Source organism: Polypterus senegalus, chromosome 16 (genome assembly GCF_016835505.1).
Source record: "Polypterus senegalus isolate Bchr_013 chromosome 16, ASM1683550v1, whole genome shotgun sequence".
Classification (NCBI taxonomy): domain Eukaryota; kingdom Metazoa; phylum Chordata; class Cladistia; order Polypteriformes; family Polypteridae; genus Polypterus; species Polypterus senegalus.
This window is the reverse complement of record NC_053169.1, coordinates 5,840,501-5,859,242: the sequence shown is the minus strand read 5'-3', so window position 1 is coordinate 5,859,242 and position 18,742 is coordinate 5,840,501. Positions and strand designations below refer to the sequence as shown.

General features: G+C 45.4%; 1 protein-coding gene across 1 annotated transcript in view; it reads right to left on the bottom strand.

Annotated features, from left to right (window-relative positions):
- The window catches only part of galm (galactose mutarotase), a 34,488-nt gene extending 15,772 nt beyond the window's left edge, over positions 1-18,716 (bottom strand). Inside the window, exons 1-3 of the mRNA XM_039738991.1 lie at positions 18,672-18,716; positions 13,256-13,462; positions 5,913-5,994 (exon numbers count right to left, since the gene is read on the bottom strand). Of these exons, the coding sequence (XP_039594925.1) occupies positions 5,913-5,994; positions 13,256-13,462; positions 18,672-18,716 (334 nt within the window). The remainder of the gene's footprint in view (positions 1-5,912; positions 5,995-13,255; positions 13,463-18,671) is intronic.
- Positions 18,717-18,742: the final 26 nt, after the last annotated feature.

Here is an 18,742-nt window from a genome sequence, read left to right as displayed (position 1 = left end):
ACTTTGGGTCTTTCTACTTTTTAACTGCGTCGAACTGTAGAAGACCACCTTCAGCGGCGAGGGGTCGTGACAACAAAGTGGACGCTGGGAGGTGCGGAATGTCAGGCTGCTCTGCCGGGTTGAGAGTGTCACAGTTTCGGGGCGTCCTCTCTTCTCGTACTGTTTGTGACACTTGAGTGCCCGTCGGCTCCTTGGAGAGTGGAAATCTTTGCCAATGAGTGTAATCGGTGCCATCGAAGCGTGACTCTCTTGGTAAATTGCTCTGCACGACTACTTACTGTCCGTTAAGGTGAGTTCGGGTCACTAAAACCCCGCAACATTCAAGGTTGCTTTTGTGATGAATTCTTTTAAGAAGATGGAGGGTTTACGTCTAAGAATATGTACCGACCTCTTCGTGTAAAGTATTGGACTTGGGAATTGTTTGGACCTTCTGCCCGTTAAGCACAGGATGGCAGCGTCCTCATTTCTCAGAATATTTTTTCTCTTAAATCACAGGCACCTAGTGCAAGGTTGTCAAGCAGGTAGTTTACCCGAAACCACTGCAGTAGTACTCAATGTATCTTTACTTCTTAAATGTTAATGATTTACTGTTTAATAATTTATACGCTTTTTATATATCATTCAAATTCTCTTAAGGAAATGTTTTACAGTTTAATAATTTATACGCTTCTGATATGTTCTTCAGATTCTTTTATCAAAATGTTTTACTACTTAATAACTTATTTTATCAATACTATATTTAATTTTTTTCCCTTGCACTCAGTGAGCGAGGCCACTGGGTAATCAGCCAGTCCTCAATAAAATAAAGATATCAATATGAACTGCGCTGTTTATAATAAAGTGCCTTTCGTGTCTGTCTGCACATAGTGCAGTTTATATCTATATATCATTTTATTTTGAGTTTTGCAGCTATGTATCTGTAATATAGTGTCTATCCTATATGTTATATAGTGCCCTTCCTAAATATACCACATATGTAGTATGGTGCCTTTTCATATCTGTCTGTATCTACCCTTTATTGCATACTTCATTTCCCATCTTCTATATTTTATATAGTCAGTTTTACGGTTATCTCGCAATCTATAATATAGTGCCTTTCCCATCGAGCTCTTTATATTTTATGTAGTGCCTTTTGTAACCTTGTATAGAATAGATAGGGTTATACAAAATACCCCCATGGTAATTAGGAGGTCCGTTACTGCTCAGTGCTGGAGTAACAGTGAAGCCCGTTGCAGCTCCGTGGAATGCCGGCCGGTTCTGTCAGTCGTCTCCCCTTGACCGCTGGGATTTGGAGTCCTTTCGGTGGCCGCAGGTTCAGCGCAATTGCGGGTGTGCCCCGCATTCAGAGAGAACGTCTCCAGATGAACTTTACCACAGTCAGCTGATGGCTGCTTTAACGAACCAAACTACTCTTACCTTTTAAAGGAATGCTCACTCGAAACGGATTTTTAAAAATATATTGTCTGCTCCATGTTGTTTGTAATGATGGCTGAGAAAATTACTATGGGACGCAAGCAACATTAAAAAATGTGATGTTGTATTCTTTGACTGCGATATTGCAGGGTCCTCTTTTATTGATAACAACTCACATTTTTAAGTTTATTTTCAAACCTGAAACTTTAGAGAGGGAAAAAAAGAGGAATCGTTTTAGGAAATTTGCTGGGTATTTTTTTTTGTAAATAGTGTTATGTCCTCTGCAAATTGTCTGATTTCCAGATGTTCACCTAATCCTATCCGTTTCAGGGCAGCCCTGTTTTATTAATTGTTAATCTTGAAGAGGTGTGTTAAAGAAACCGAATTCTTTTTGTCCTTATAACATAATTTCACCACATTTACATTTTTTCCCCTTGTCTGAACAACTGAAATAGATGAAACATAAACGGATGCTTAAACGTGTCAAACACCTTTTTTATAATCAAGGAACAAAATCAACGACCAATGTTCAATGAGGTAAAAGTCAAGTCGCAGACGTACAGTATGTTGCTACAAAAATCTAATGGAACTCGGCGAGATTCTCGGCTTTCTGTTGCGACTCAGCGCTTGTGACACACATGCGCAAACTGACTGCTTGAACGCGCGCTGCATGCTAATTTAGGTGGAGGCTTTACGTCTAAGAAGATGGACCGACCTCTTCATGTAAAGTATTGGACTTGGGAATTGTTTGGACCTTCTGCCCGTTAAGCACGGAGCGCCAGCATCCACATTTCTCAGAATCATTTTTCTCTTAAATCACAGGCACGTAGTGCAACGTTGTCAGGCAGAAATTTGCAGGCTCGTATAGAAAATGTCATTTCTATACCGCAGTGGTCATGTAGCGCCTTTCACAAGGGATCTCCCACCGAGAGATGATCCAAATACATTGAAGCTGCTGTTAGTGCTACTTACCTGTTGTGTTATAGCGCCTTTAAAATGTACTCCAGTACTGCTCAATGTATCTTTACTTCTTACATGTTAATGTTTTACTGTTTAATAATTTATTATATACTACATTTTATTTTTTTCCCTTTCACTCAGTGTGTGAGCCCTGCGGTGTACCATATACTGTACACTCGTGTTTAAGTTCTCCCGCAGAGAAGTCAATATTGATTTAATCATATCATTTTTAGTATTTTATAATGTCGATCATATAAGTTGAATGCTAAAAACTCTCTCTATTGGTCCAAGAGAGCCTGATATGCTAACGCCCACCTGAGAGAGGAACCACGGAGCACGCGGCCTTTTTTTCTATGCATTGTGCCTGCGTGACCACACAGTAACACCCGCACTACTCTGAAACGACGTCTGCACTGATTTGTGTTTTTTGTGTCTCACACCTCATACACCTTTATTGTAAGATCATCCCTTACCTACGATGGAGCGTTCGAACAGAAGGAAATATGAGGCTGGTTTTAAATTAAAAGTCGCTGAGGTGGAGAAATCAATTGCTAACTGCGCTGCTGCCACAAAATTTGATGCGTCTGAGAAACTGATGGCGAGGCAAGATGTGAAAAAAAAAATGAAGTGCATGTTTGAACAGGCGGACAAGTCATTGTCTGATTTTATGATCAATTGTTTGGGTTTCAAGACACGACTTATACGTGATTATATACGGTAAATGCTTTTTCACTGTCTGCTGCTGTGGCAGAACAAACAGGTGGGCTGAAACCTGCAAGTCAACCTTTTTAGAAGGACACTGTAGTTGCAGTGGAGCCACCAAGGCGGCTAATAGGATGTTAGGTTTTATATTAAACTAGCCGAAGCCCACCGTAGCATAAGAATAGGAAAGGAAAACGGTGAGAAAGGAATTCAGTATAACAAAGGTTTAGGAAACCACCGTCACAGTATAACGAAAATAGTAAGGAGCGAAACCAATGCCAATGGTCGAGAGACTACCTTCCTGTAGCAGGCTATATAGATATAGATAGATAGATAGACGCCGCATTCACTGTGTTGCCCAGTCGACACGATAAGTCAGTGCGTCCGCCATATTGCGAGTGGCAAAAGTGCCATTTAAACTAATACAGGTAGACGTGGAAACGGGGTTTTCTGATGAAAAAAAAAACGTTTTAAACAGTATCGTTTACATACAACAGATTCTGGCGAATCGTTTACTTGAAATTATTTATATCCATTTATACACTAAATGCGTGCGTATCCCATGGTCTTGGAGTTAGTGGGTGGGGCTCTTTGTCTTGCGTGCCCTTAGTTAGAGTTGGCGGGCGGGGCTCTCTGTCTTGCGTGCCCTTAGTTAGAGTTAGTGGGCGGGGCTCTCTGTCTTGCGTGCCCTTAGTTAGAGTTGGTGGGCGGGGCTCTCTGTCTTGCGTGCGGTGTAAAGTCAACGTGGCTCAGAGGTGCATGTGGACTTCTGCACAGACGAAAGCGACTGAGGCTGTGTTTGGTGAGTTGCTGCGTGCCACGAGAGCGACGCTGGACTCAGGAGGACGGTTACAGTTGGCGTGCGTGGCTCTGTCGTGCATATCCCATGACGCGGTAGGAGGGTTAGAGTTGGCGGGCAGGGCTCTGTGTTGCTTGCGCTCAGTGTCTTGCGTGCCCTTAGTGAATTATATATATAAATTGTGTGGAATGCAAGTCAAGGAAGGTTACACTTATGCCAGGGTGGCCTCAGCTGGACTATGGTGGGCAGCTTTTATATCTTCACATTCTAAAAAAGACCTAGCAGGGCTAGAAAGCATCCAGCTGTAACGGGTGCCACATGTACTACTGTCCCATAGTCAGTTTGCATCGCCTTAGGGTGTACTTCAGGAAATGGGTTGCCAAGGGTTCCCCAAAAAAATGAGGAAATACACCTTTAAGGGGAAGAAACAGTGCAGACTCCCGTCAGCTGGGGCTGAAGACAATTTAACTGGAAAGGAGAGAGAGAGAGAGAGAGAGACATCGGGCGGTGGAGCACGTTCGTGCCAAGAACCCACCTGCGTGCCCCCTGCTGGAAGAAGGGCTTATTTCACTCGGGGATACAAGGGAGACGCATCTCTGAAGACAAATTTTTTGTGGCTTTGCCGGAGCGATCGACCTTTCGGACCAGTAGGACATAACGTTTCGTCATTGGCTCGGCAGCTGGCATACTCCGCGAGGCTTCCAGCATTTCACTGGGCTCATGAACTTTAAGGACAGCAATCCAATTTGGGGAAACCGGGTTATCTCAGGTGAGAACATCTTGCACACTAATCTGTAAAAGTTTGTCTTTGATTCTTGTTATCCATCCATCCATCCATTATCCCGGGGGTCAGCTGGAGCCAATCCTAGCCAACACAGGGTGCAAGGCAGGAAACAAACCCCGGGCAGGGCGCCAGCCCACCACAGGATTCTTGTTATGTACTTCTGTTTTTTTGGAGGATTATTTAAACTGTCCTCTTTGTTAATATGTAAATATACCTTTTTCTTTTTTTTTTTCCTTTCATTGCTTTAACTCTTGTTATCTTATGCCAATCTGGGGCGTGCAGTGAGTGGGTCATAAATAAGGACAAGCGTTGGTCACATTACCCCAAAGGATTTCGATAATAAACTGCTTTTCCTAGCAGTATTCAGATCGTGCAGCGGCCTGGCAGTACACAGCGAAGAGCAACCCGGCTGATTCCAGAACATCAGGGGATGAGTTATGAGAAAAGACTGAAGGAGGACACTGCCATGATGGAAGTGTTCACAATTAGGACGGTGGATTTGGACTTTTACTTTAAAATGAGTTTTTCAACAACAACACAGAAACACTGAAGGAAAACTTTTCCAAATTTAACTACTAATTTGGGCATAAAAATACAGTAACGCGATCCAGCACAGCCTCTGTAAACTTCTAGTAGTAAATGTACAAAATGGCATGCCCTGCTCTTGTGGTATGCAAAAACACAGCGCCATGCTGACAGGGACAGATGTAATGGGGGCATTGGGAAAGGATTGAGCTGCGTTTGCACAGACGCTCACCGCTGTACTTTTCTGTGCCCTGATGTAGGAGAATAACCCTAGCGCCACCTCTAGCCCCGCCTTTGACCACACCCCTTCCGGTGCCTGGCAAGAAAAGATGTGACAAAGCAAAAAAATCAGCACTCAGTCGGAGCCAACCACGTTTAAAGGCACTTCTGAGTGAGCGGAGAGGTTAATTATTAAGTGTTCAGCTGTCTCTGAGCTTGCATAGCAGGACAATAATAATAATAATAATAATAAAAATATTAATAATAACAACAACAGTCCTAGCTGTTCATCTTCTTGACGATAAGGAGGAACAAACTGAACACCACTTGGCTCTGTCCTTCGATTTCATTTCCCGCTGTCCAATGGTATAGCAGGACCACTGGCTATTAAATGGGGATTACTTGGGTTCCCCGTCCCCTTTTGTGTGGTTGGTCCAGTTGTCTTTACTTCAGAATCTTTAAAAAAGGTCAGCGTTAGCCAGACGGCCTACTTGGACTGCATTCACTCACCTGTAGGAATCATAGTGCTGTCCACAGGCAGGTAGGCATCAGCATTGATGGAAATTTCATGGTCATAGATATCAGGAGTCCCCTGGAATGATAGAACAAATGTTATTGGGTGTGGCAACACAGACGCTACCTGTCCGTTTTTTAAATTAGTTAGCTCAAAATGAGCAGATGAGGTTAACAGCAACTTTAAGTCTATTCCCGTGTGTGTGACTGAGTGAGTCTTGTGAAGGACTTGTGCCTCGTCCCCACTGTGACAACTGGCTCTACCCCCCTATACCCTTGTATTGTTTCTGATGGGCTTGATAAAGTTACGTTAAGCTGATGATTGGCCAGCACGCCTACGGTAGTGACATTATAATGGTGGCAGTTATGCCCAAACATACTAGACGCTAGATTATACTGGGCTTCATCTATGTCACATTTCTCCTTGCTCCAGTTAAGTCCTACTTTCTTTATGATGATGTCCTTTGGTCCCCCTGCCTCATCTTTTGTTCTTTTATTTTGGGCATTTGCTGCTGTGTACTACAGGGTGGTCCAGATCTAATTATGCAGATCCAGATCGCCTGCATGACTTTGATTTTATGCGGGGACGATTCCAGTTCGGCTCAAAGACGACTCTTCATGTCTTCAAGTTCGCACACTTCTCGATGGTCTGGGATTTTTTGGGTGATTTTCTTTGTAATAAACGTAATAAGTTATAACGTAACAAAATTGCATAATTAGATCTGGACCACCCTATAGTTGATTGCTCAGTAGGAGCTAGAATAATGTAGGGAGGCACTCCTCAGCTGGATAAACCAAGCAGATCTTTAGCGGCAGTTACTTTCTTCAAACAGGTAGGCCTAGCATTAGGGTTCACTTGGCTTTTCGAAAACCTCTTTTGATCTCGACTTCTGGTTCTCTTTTTATTCCTTTTGCTTTGGTTGCCCCCTTCAAATAGTCTTCAATAGTCTTTCTAGTTAAGATTGCGTTCTGAAGTCTCCTGGTCTTTTTCATTCACAATAATAATAATAATAATAATACATGGTATTTACTGTATATAGATAATCCTCGGTCTCTTTATACAAGGCAGGTCTTAAAATACAATTTATTTTTCTATAGCCCAAAATCACACAAGAAGTGCCGCAATGGGCTTTAACAGCTCCTGCCTCTTGCCAGCCCCCCAGACTTGACTCTCTAAGAAGACCTGACAAAAAAATGGAAGAAACCTCAGGAAAGGCAGTTCAACGAGAGACCCCCCCCCCTTTCCCCGGTTGTATCCATTTCAAAGCAAGTCTAGAAGACAATGAAGTGTGCAGAAAAAGACGGGGTCTCGGCCCGTTCTGAATCCTTTGTATATTTTTTGGTTGTTTCATTTATTTTCGGTGAGGTGATAACGATTGTGTTCCTCCTGTTTTTGGGCCCAACTGCAACAGCAGGCTGTGACGGTGAGCCGCCTCGTTTTAATTGAGGCTTGTCAGCAGAAGGCGTTTGTTGGTTTTGTGCTCCACATCAAGCGCTGAGGTGTTACCTTCATTTTGTCACTTAGTACCAGCTGTTATCTTCTGAAGCCATCACTTATGAAAATCGTTAGCGTCACCCAGGTTGCCACAGTCACTCCAAGTGCATTTAAAAGGCCGAGGGTCTCAGCCGCAGCCACCACTGCTCTGCTCTGCTTCCGTGTCACAGCCATTCATCAGCTCACCAGCCTGATGGTTGATTTTTGTCGCCACTTGTCTTGTATCGGTAGTCGGGTTAGGGTCGTGCAGCTAGAAGGATGTTAATACGGTCAAGAAGCTGTGCCAAGGAGTGACTGTGGGGAAGCAGCGGGCCGTGGAGGAGTGAGCTGTAAATTTAACAGGCCCTGCCTCTTGACAGACCCCCAGCCTTGACTCTCTAAGAAGACAAGAAAAAACTCCCAAAAAAACAAATGGAAGAAATCTCAGGAAAGGCACTTCAAAGAGAGACCCCTTACCAGGCAGGCTGGGCATGCAGTCGGTCTCAAATAAAGGGGGTCAATACAATACGATACACAGAAGAGAACACAAGTCATCCTCAATACAATAGAAATGTTACAAGTAGGGAGCAGAATTCAACAGCAGATGAGCTCGGTCCTCATTTTATTTTGCTCCTGTCACAGCAAAGAACTGTGAGAAGATCTGAAATGTGAAATGAAAGTGTACTGCAGGTATGAACAACACTCAGACTAAGCGACTTCCAGTATTGAAAATAGAAGAAGGGGGATTTTGTTTGGTGGGCGGCACGGTGGCGCAGTGGTAGCGCTGCTGCCTCGCAGTTAGGAGACCCGGGTTCGCTTCCCGGGTCCTCCCTGCGTGGAGTTTGAATGTTCTCCCGTGTCTGCGTGGGTTTCCTCCGGGTGCTCCGGTTTCCTCCCACAATCCAAAGACATGCAGGTTAGGTGGATTGGCGATTCTAAATTGGCCCTAGTGTGTGCTTGGTGTGTGGGTGTGTTTGTGTGTGTCCTGCGGTGAGTTGGCACCCTGCCCGGGATTGGTTCCTGCCTTGTGCCCTGTGTTGGCTGGGATTGGCTCCAGCAGACCCCCGTGACCCTGTATTCGGATTCAGCGGGTTAGAAAATGGATGGATGGATGGATTTTGTTTGGCACCACGCGACAGCTGAATGTACGCAAGTGGTAAACTGTGCCATGGCAGGGGCAGCATGAGCCGGTAAGGATGTTAGTGTGACGTTTCGGCAAGTCCCTTGTGTTAGTTTGTAACCGGCCAGCAGATACGTGGCGTCTCTGCGTTATGGAGGGCACTGCCCCCCATTCCCCAGCAGATGGAGCTGCTATGCAAAAAACGACATAAGCTGTCAACTCGACTTGATGATTTCACAAATCATGAAAATGTTTAAGGAAATTCAACTAAGATGTCGTAATCATTTCTCCAGATTTTCACTGTTATTAAAAAAAAAAAATCCATTTTTCAACCTTTATTTGGGATGTATGTATGTTTTCTGGCTTGCTGATGCCACTTGTGTAATTTTAACAGGAGACGAGAGGAGCAGAGGCTGGCAGCATGCACTGATATGGCACATTGCCAGACCCCCAACCACTTTGTAGTTTCTTTAGCTCCATTCACACACCATCACAGTTTTTGGATCTCTGACTTTTGACGTTTTACCTTCCCAGTGCGCTCGTGTGAACTTCCAGTCAAACTGTTTGGAGAAATGAAAGGTTGCTGCAGCTTTTAAATCCCAGCTGAAGACTCGCCACTTCAGTTTAGCACACCCTGACTAGAGCTGCTGAGTAACGGTGCAGACTGTCATTAGCACTAAAACAGAAGTAACACGATAGTTAGAATTTGTTACTCACCCTCACCTGTTCTGTTTCTCTTCTCGGTACTCAAATGTGCCACTTGGTGCCCACTGCCCACCTGCCAAGTTGTTCTGCCTGCCTAAGGTAAAGTCATCCCTAATGGAGGATCGCAGGAATCGTGGGAAAGAGGGGTCCTATCATCGGATTGGCTGTTTCAGCTGTGGAATGGCCAATAGGGGGAGGCAGCTTGATGGCTGAGGTCTCCAGGACTCTAAACAAGTCCAAATCATATTATGGGATATCATCTACTGTTAAATTCTGCTCCGTACTTGTACTATTTTTATTTTTATGCTGTATCGAGGATTACTTTTGGTCTGTTCTGTGTATTGTTATTGTATTGGCCCCCCTTTCTCTTTGACCCCCCACTGCATGCCCAGCCTACCTGGTAAGGGGTCTCTTTTTGAACTGCCTTTCCTGAGGTTTCTTCCATTTTTTCCCTACAAGGGTTTTTCCTTGTCAAGTGGCAGGGCCTGTTAAAGTCCACTGCAGCACTTCTTGTGTGATTTTGGGCTACACAAAAATAAACTGTGTTGAATTGTTGTTAGGGTTGGCACGGTGGAGCAGTGGGTAGCGCTGCTGCCTTGTAGTTGGATGGATTAAAAGGCAGAAGTCTACGTGACCATCATCATCATCAAGCCCTTCCGTGAGAACCCTAAATCCAAAGAGGAGTTTCATTTATGTTAGGTAGAATGCCCAGAGGGGACTGGTCAGGGGGTCTCATGGTCTGGAATCCCTACAGATTTTATTTTTTCTCCAGCCGTCTGGAGTTTTTTTTGCTGTCCCCCCTGGCCATCGGACCTTACTCTTATTCGATGTTAATTAATGTTGATTTATTTTGTTTTCTTATTGTGTCTTTCATTTTTCTATTCTTTAATATGTAAAGCACTTTGAGCTACTGTTTGTATGAAAATGTGCTCTAGAAATAAATGTTGTTGTTGTAGTTAGGAGACCCTTAAGGGTTTGCTTCCTGGGTCCTCCCTGCGTGGAGTTTGCATGTCCTCCCCGTGTCTGCGTGGGTTTCCTCCCACAGTCCAAAGACTTGCAGGTTAAGTGTATTGGCGGTCCTAAATTGTCCCTGGTGTGTGCCCTGTGGTGGGCTGGCACCCTGTGTTGGCTGGGATTGGCTCCAGCAGACCCCCGTGACCCTGTAGTTAGGATATAGCGGGTTGGATGATGGATGGATGGATGTATTGTTGTTACTTGGTCTGCAAAAAAATGAAACTGAAGATAAATGTTTTTTTTAAATTAAAATAAAGAGGAAACTAAATGTATTCATTTTGATGGAAATACAATTTGACCACAAAAATGGCACTTCTGGCTGACCAGGTTATATTTTATATTTTATACAACTGACTAAGGTGAAAAGTCAAAGAATTCAGGTACCTCTGTTTTCCCCCCCAATTGTTCAACTCAAAACTCTGAGTTCATAGTTCGTTCACATGGAAATTCCGAGTCGGAAATGATTTCCTGTCCGCCTCAAAGTTAAAGGGACGAAGCTCAGGTGTATGGTGGCTAAGTGGTGGCCACGGCAGGGTGACCAGAAGTCACTAAATGTGGGCATGCGCTGATAGCCCGTTGCCGTACCCACCACATGACGGGTCACCTGGATTGGTACCCGCATGCACTAAGGGCCTTGCTCAAGGGCTCGACACAGTACTGGGTCAGCGGTATGAAGGTTGGCGCCACTTGCTTCGTGTTTATCCGAGATTGTGGGCTGCGTGCTTTGCTTCGTTCGTTTCTGAGCTTATTAAATAACAGACTTTGAGTTTCACTTTTCTGACCACAACTGGGTTTGGGTGAATAAAAGGACTTTAGTTTAGCATAACAACTTTGTCTCATCTTCTTTTCTCTTTATAAAACTTCACTTGCCTTTTCAATCAGACATAACAGGTATCCTCAATACAAAGCTTATCTAGAAATAAATTTATGAGGGGGAGTCAAGGTAAAGTTAGTAAAGTGGGTTTATCAGAAAATGGAGCGAACCTTAACAAAACGGATGGACTGATGCTGTCGTTTCCCAATGTTGGCTCCAACCTTCTCAATGCACTTGTGCCACCTGCCCAGATTCCAACGAAAAATAAAAGGTTTTGTCTTGTCCTCGCCATCACTTGTGTACCCGAGTTATTGTTGAACACTACATACCGAGGGGTACTCCATTCACTGGTGCAAGTTACCCTGACTTGCTGGAAACCAATGTGAAGCCTGCTATTCGATCCAAGTGGCGGGCACTGATGTCTCAAGGAGTCCTTTTGTGGGCTGCAAGACAATGACACACACACACACACACACACTGCTAACAACACCGAGGCTTGTCTGGAGAAACAGAAGTTTGAGGTATCGCCACATCCTCCTCATTCACCAGATTTGGCACCGTGGGATTTCCGCCTTGTTTGGGCCTCTAAAAAAACATGTGGGTGGTCGTCGATTCAAGACAGATGACGACGTGAAGGAAGTGGTGCACAAGTGGTGGTGAGGACGAGACAAAACCTTTTAGTCTGCTGGAATCCAGACAGGTGGTGTAAGTTCATTGAGAAGGGTGGAGACGACACTGAGAAGTGACATCATCAGTTTTGTGAAGGTTCGTTCCATTTTCTAACTTTAGCTTGACTCCCCCTCGTACTTTTAGAGTATGTGAAAACGTGTCTGTGTCCAGTGCCGCTCACCCGTTTCAGGCCTTTGATCGTGCCCGGGCTGTGCAGATGTGGCCTCGACTGTTCAGGTCCGCTGTGGAGCCTGTAGGCTTAGAACCCTTTGAAGTGAACCTTTGATTGTATTCTGCCCAAAGGCTGAGCAGCATGGGAGTGAATTAGAACAACAGACCAGGAGATGAACTGTAGCCCGTGTGCCAGAAACGGATCAATACCACCGGGACATGAATTCTAAACTCCAAAGCCAAAACAAAACTGTAAACGGTACTCAAGAAGGAAGGCAAGATACTTCAAATAGTAACACGCCAAGCGATTATCCTTAATCACAGATACTAAATGATCCGCTGTGCCAATGGTGAAAGCGTCGTGCTGAGGATGTCAGATATGTGGTTACATTTGAAACCAACATGCGGACGATGGCACTCGTAACACGGTGGTGTCCATTAGCAAATGGTGTGGTGCGAACATAAAAATAATTCAAAATAAATAATTGATACTAATTTCAAGAGGTAACAATTCAGAAACATGAGTAGCCAGAATTGCTCCTGGGTATTAAGGAAAAACCTTGAAGCCGTGTGTTCTTTCTGCAAGAAAAATCGATTCCACTTCTAATGCGTTTTTAAAGTGTAACACTCACAACGGATTGATTTTTTTTGTGACCTAAGGGTGCATGAACTTGCACACCTGACTGTTTTGTATAAGTCATCATCATCATCATCATTATGAATCACATTGGTTACTTATCTACAATACGATTTAGCACTTTGACAAGTGAACAAAAACTGGACTTTTATCAATGTTTTTGGTGTTATTTGATAAGGAGATGCCTTTCAGTTTTGACGTTCGGTGATTGTACTGTATGACAATTTGTCACTAGACTTTCATTTTGTGTCACTTTGTTTTTTTCTGGCTTTGGGACTCTTAGTCCACAACACAAACCCATGCCACTGCTTTGCTTGGCTCCTTTCCGTGCGGCTCCATGCTCTCTCATCTGACTCGTCCACTGCCCGCACATTCACACCACCTGCTTTGTCTCACATCGTACACCTGGGGTTACATCTGCAGTCACTTTCCCCAAGTCCGTCAGCCATTTCACACCAGTATCCTTCCTGAGACTCTCCATCGGCCACATACTCAGGCCAATGCATTTAATTTGTGGAGCGGGTCTCTCGTAAAGTGCTGCATTATCAGTTTCAGACACACACGCCCTCTGCACATCTTCTCAGGATGGCTCCGGCCCGTCTGATAACACCCCTCTCTCTCAGGTCTGTGTGGCACCATCAGAATTTTCATTCCAAAAATGCCAGTGCAGGGCAGCACGGCCCCTATAGCCTCAAGTCTAAATGTGACAAGCAGCGAGTTCAGGTGGGCAGCATACCTGGCCGGCCAGATTGAAGTAGGAATGATTTGTCAGGTTGACTGGAGTCGTCTTGTTGGTGCGGGCCTCGTAATGCACCGACAGCACGTCCCCTTCCAACATGTAGGTCACCGAGACTTGCAGCTCTCCAGGATAGCCCTCATGACCATCTGCACTTGTCAGGGAGAGCCTCACTCCATTTGGCAGGACCTCGGCATTCCAGATGGCCTGAAAATAAAAGAGAAACAAAAAAAAAAAAAGGGAAAAAAGTCAAAGTTGATTATGTGGAGTTTACGCAGTGTGACCAAACATCTCCTACAATAGTCCATTAAAGTTATTGTAAGTCTTACTGGGAAAAATCCAACCGTTAACTTTTGAAAGATCAGTCAAAGACAAAGTCAAAGAAGAGCAATCAGGAGAGGAAAGCCTCAGAAGTAACAGGCAATAAATAAAGGCTTCCACCTCTTCCAGTGCTTCTCTTTTTGTGGTAACTGGGTCTGCTCTGGATGCGTTGGCCTTCAGGATCTTGGTCTTTTCTTATTTTATGTGGAGATTGTTATGGCAGGGCTCGAATTGTCCTGATCTGGAGTTTCCTCCAGAGCAAAATTTGGAGAGTCCTCCAAAAAGAAGCTAGGAAGAAGGCTATAAACCTGCCAGGTGTGCCCAGCAGAGGCAACCTTAACTTTACAACTTGCTGGCTTCACCTGGAGCAGACACCATAACGGGAGGCTGCCCTTATTTTGCCTTCTTCCACCTCTGTGAATAAAGCCTGATCTGCCCCCTTGTATAAGAGATATCCCTTAAGGGTCAGCTTTTAAATCAGGCTGAAGACTCTGAACTTGAGTCTGGCATACCCTGACTAGAGCTGCTGATTAGCTGCTGTTTGTTAGTCATTTCTGTAAATGTATAAGTAATACATTCAATAATTATGAACTGTCACTCACCCTCCTCTGTGCGGTTTCTCGTGTCTGTGCCACTGCTCTACTTCCAAGCCATTTTTCCAGCCCAGGGGAAAGACAGCAAGGATTCTGGGAGCCTCGGAATCCAAGGATGAAAAGATTCTGTCATCATATAAGATGGCCCATCATGGACCCTACTGTATAATGACCAGCAAGGGACGAATCTCCAGTTGGCCAAGGTCTCCAGGACTGCAACTGTGTCTGACTTTGTCTGCTCTAAGTGACAGTGGACCCCATCAGAGGTTTATATTCTCCACTAATGCTGCTGACTGAGTTTCGGTTTTCCTATCCTTCATTGTCACCTCTGCATTCGACTGCATACACTGGCCCGCCTCATGGAGAGTACTGGAGAACGAACACCTGCCGCTGAAGATCATCCAGCTTCTTCAAACATCATATAATGGCTCAACAAGCAGCGTGCGAATCCGGAATGATCTAACCCCTGAATTTTTGATCCAAGCTGGCATTCACCAGGGTGACGTTGGTTCACCTCTCCTTTTCAATATTGTCATTGACGCTATTATGTGAAAAGTATTCAAGGGCAGACGTGGAATACAATATGGTGTGAACAAATTTGTGACCGACTTGGTATTCGCAGATGACAGCGTCATAATCACCGATACTGACACAGTGGCTACTGATACACTTTACGACATAGTTCACATCGCCCAAGCCTATGGCTTACGGATCTTTGTGGATAAGACCAAGATCATGAAACACAGATGGATCACGGGGGACAGTTTACCTCGACGGAGTCCAAATTGAGCAGGTCCAAGCATTCAAATAGCTGGGATCACTCGTACAAGAGAAGAAAGTGGTATCGACGATTGAAGCGATTCACATCGTTCAAGTGATGCCTTTGGAAGAAGTCCAATATTTCCATCAAAACAAGAATACAGCTCTTCCATACTCTGATCACACCAATTGTCTTGTATGGAGAAGAAACGTGGACTCTACTGCAATCTGATTTGAACAAGCTGAAGGTCTTCTAAATGCAATGCTTGAGGCAAACACTGGGTGTGTCCCTCCGTGATCACTGCCAAAATGCCACCATTGGGACCCAGTGTGATAACCAGACTCCAGCTGAAGAAATGATCGTAAAGTGCAGACAGCGATGGTTTGGCCCCGTCTGCCGGATGAACATCACTAGGCTGCCATACAACCTTTTATGGCCAGAGCGACCTGCACCAAAGAAAACGTGGCTCAAACATATCGAAGAAGACCCAAAGAACCAGTGACTGACCATTGATGTGGCTTGAAACATCATCACCGATCACCAAAGATGGAAGCGTATCATGGATGAAGTGCAGGAATCCATTGGCACCTATGGCAGCGTATTGGCTGAGAGGACATCCTGCTCTCCCAGGAGCCAGCTAAAGGACCCTAAGACTAAGACTAAGTGACCTGGTCATAGACCACCTCTCATGTTAATAGACAGCATAGACCAACTCTCATCTCAGCGTGGTGAAGGAGTGAACGACTAAGTAGGGGATTACCTGTTGGGGCTGTGACGTCAGTGGTGAAGAGTACCTGAAGTACCACCTAGGGCTCCACGTGGGGAGGACAGGCTCAACAGGAACCCTGAAAATGGCGAACACTCGGGCAGCAGTGTGTCTAGTGTCTTGGTGGGCAGATGACCACCGTGAGGAGGCAAAGGACAACTAGAGCCAACTGCAGGGTGAGTACCCGGTCTAACCACAAAATGGCAGCCTAACTGCGAGGTGGAAAGAGTCGGGCGGCGCCTGCCACCTTATTAACCAAAGAGAGCGAGAAATCACCACCAACCCTTCCATAGAAGGACAGCCACCAGCACCACAACACTGTTTGGAAGTGCTTTGTTTTACTGTGCGTCTAATCTAATCTGTACAATTGTGTACCTGCCATTTCATTTGTGATCTGTAAAGTGTGTAAATGCCTTTTACCAGTAAACTGATTGCAGCATTCTGAGCCTTCACTCGGCGGAGACGACTTAACAAAATGAACAGAACTGAATACAAAGGCGCACTGAATGATGGGATTACTCCTACACCGAGCCGTGCTGTAAATTCATGTGACCTTGTAGGCTCAAACTCTTTGCAGCTCTGTGAGACGCTGGATCTTATTATTCATTCTTTCTGCTATCCTTCATACAAGGGTGTGACGTTTCTCTTGGATTTAGTGTTCAAACCAGCCACACTCGTGTGCCAATTCAACTGTGTGGTTGACGAGTTCTCTTTGAGCATCTGCCTCAATGACCTTGGTGCAAGTTACAATAAAACTACCTGATCGTCCGCATCAACGGAATGGGCCTCAGTAATTCGGGGATTACCTCCATAAACGGCCGGACGCCAATAATGCTGACGACAATTCAAAGGTTTGGGGTCATGTTTTTGATACTTCACATTATCAAGATACCATTATGTTCATCACAGGCCCACCTACCAATGACCAGAACAGTCTGGTTTTACGCCTAAGAAGTCTACCATCGACCGCATCCTGGCACTGAGGGTTCTCATGGAGCACAAACACAAATATCAGCAGAGATTCTTTGCAGTCTTTGTCGATTTTCGTAAAGCGTTCGACTCAGGTGATCGAGCTGCCCTGTGGGACATCCTGAGATTTGGCGGGATTACCCCTCGAGGTTGCTGGATATCACGGCCGGCCTGTACACTGGTACTGTGAGTGCTGTGCAGAGTGCAGACAGACCCTCTGTGTTTTTCCCAGTTGATTCTGGGGGTCTGTCAGCGGTGTGTTCTGCTCCTACTCTGCTCAATACTTGTATGGACTGGATGTTGGGCAGGGTGGTGGGGTCCAGCGGCTGTGGGGCATCTGTTGGTGAAGAGAGATTCATGGATCTTGATTTTGCTGACGATGCTGTGATCTTCGCAGAGTCAATGGAGGCTCTGATCGGGGCTGTCAAGAGTCTGAGTGTCTGGTCCTGCGAGGGTCCTGATAAAAACCAAAAGCCAGGCCTTTAATGACCTCTCCGGCACGGCCATCAGCAGGGTGTCTGTCCTCGTCATCGAGAGGTTTACTTACCTCAGCAGCAACATTCATGTCTCTGGTGACTCTTCCTATGAAGTCAGTAGACATATTGGGAGACCATGGTGGGTCATGAGGTCACTGGAAAGGGGTGTGTGGTGGTCCTGATATCTGCAAAAGGATGAAGGTCCAAGTCTTTAGAGTCCTGGTGCTCCCTGTTTGTTGGACATGGACGCCATCCAGTGACCTGAGACGAAGACTGGACTTCTGTCTCTTCAGAGGGTCCTTGGGTCCCGCTGGTTTGACTTTGTGCTGCTCATGGAGTCCTGAATGAGGCACATGACCTGCATTGTGAGGGAGCGCCAGTTATGGCACTACGCCCATGTTGTGCCATTACCCGAGGGTGATCCAGCTTAGCTGCAGGTGGATCACCTGTTCTGAAGTGCAGGTAGTGTTGCTGTTAACATCCCAATTCACAATCCGAAAGAATGTTCAAAGAAACAGAAACTTAAAACGAGCAACAGTGAGAACACAGAGAGCTCTCGCCAACACCTGACGTGAACAGCGTAGGCCACTGAACTGCGCCGCCTTTAAAGGGCTGGGGGCGGACCCTAATTGGAGATGGACAGGGGGCTCCACCTCTTGGAGGTGCCACCAACAAATCACAAGCAGAGTAACACAACACACACATCCACACGGATACAAAACTACACAAAAGTGAAATATTCTAAAACACTGAGTAAATAACTATTACAAACACATAAAAAGCAGAAAAGAAGCCTAAAAGAGAAAACCCATGAGATGCACCGGTAGACACTAATGACATCCGAATAACAGGGACGGTGAGCGGGGAAGCCAGGCTATTCACTCCGTCTCCATTTTTACCTACAGAGCATAAGCATAAGCCCCAGGAAGAAGAATAACGTCGCTTCCCTTCCAGTCCTGGGTATCCTGCCCGTTCCGCCTCGCGCCACGAAGACACTTGCAAAGTTCAGAATAAGAAGTCCATTCTACCAAATTGAGATTCTTGTTACACTTAAACCAGCAGCTAACTGTAGCAGTTAAGTGACATTTATATACAGTAGCGCTTTTCTCACCACTCTTTATGTAGACAGATGGGAACCACTTGTAGCGCTGCTACTAGAATTTGAAACTGCAACTCCCAGAAGTCCCTGCAGTGGCTCTGATTGGTCTTCTGCTGAGGGTGCAGGGGCTGTTGGGGTCAAAGGAGGTCAGTGTGGCTTTTAAAAAGGGGGCCGGTGACCAAAAGGGAGGAAGGTGTTTGTAATTTGTGTTTCAAGTTCCTGTCTGTCTGTTTGCCTGCCTTCTGTCGGGTTACCTGTACTTATTCGTTTTGTCCTCGATCGTTTCGCGGTTGCCGTCTGGATTGTCTGCCGCCTGCCTGTGTACATGAGGACTGTAAATGGATTCATGGCCATCCTGTGAAGAAAGGAGCGCTCCTGAACCCGTCCACCGGTCTTCACCATTTCGGAAACTACCGGTAGGACTCTCTTTACGTTCCCATTCAACGTGCGGATCTCTGGACTATCTGTCTTTATCATTACACTTCATCCGTTGCTGTGTGTCT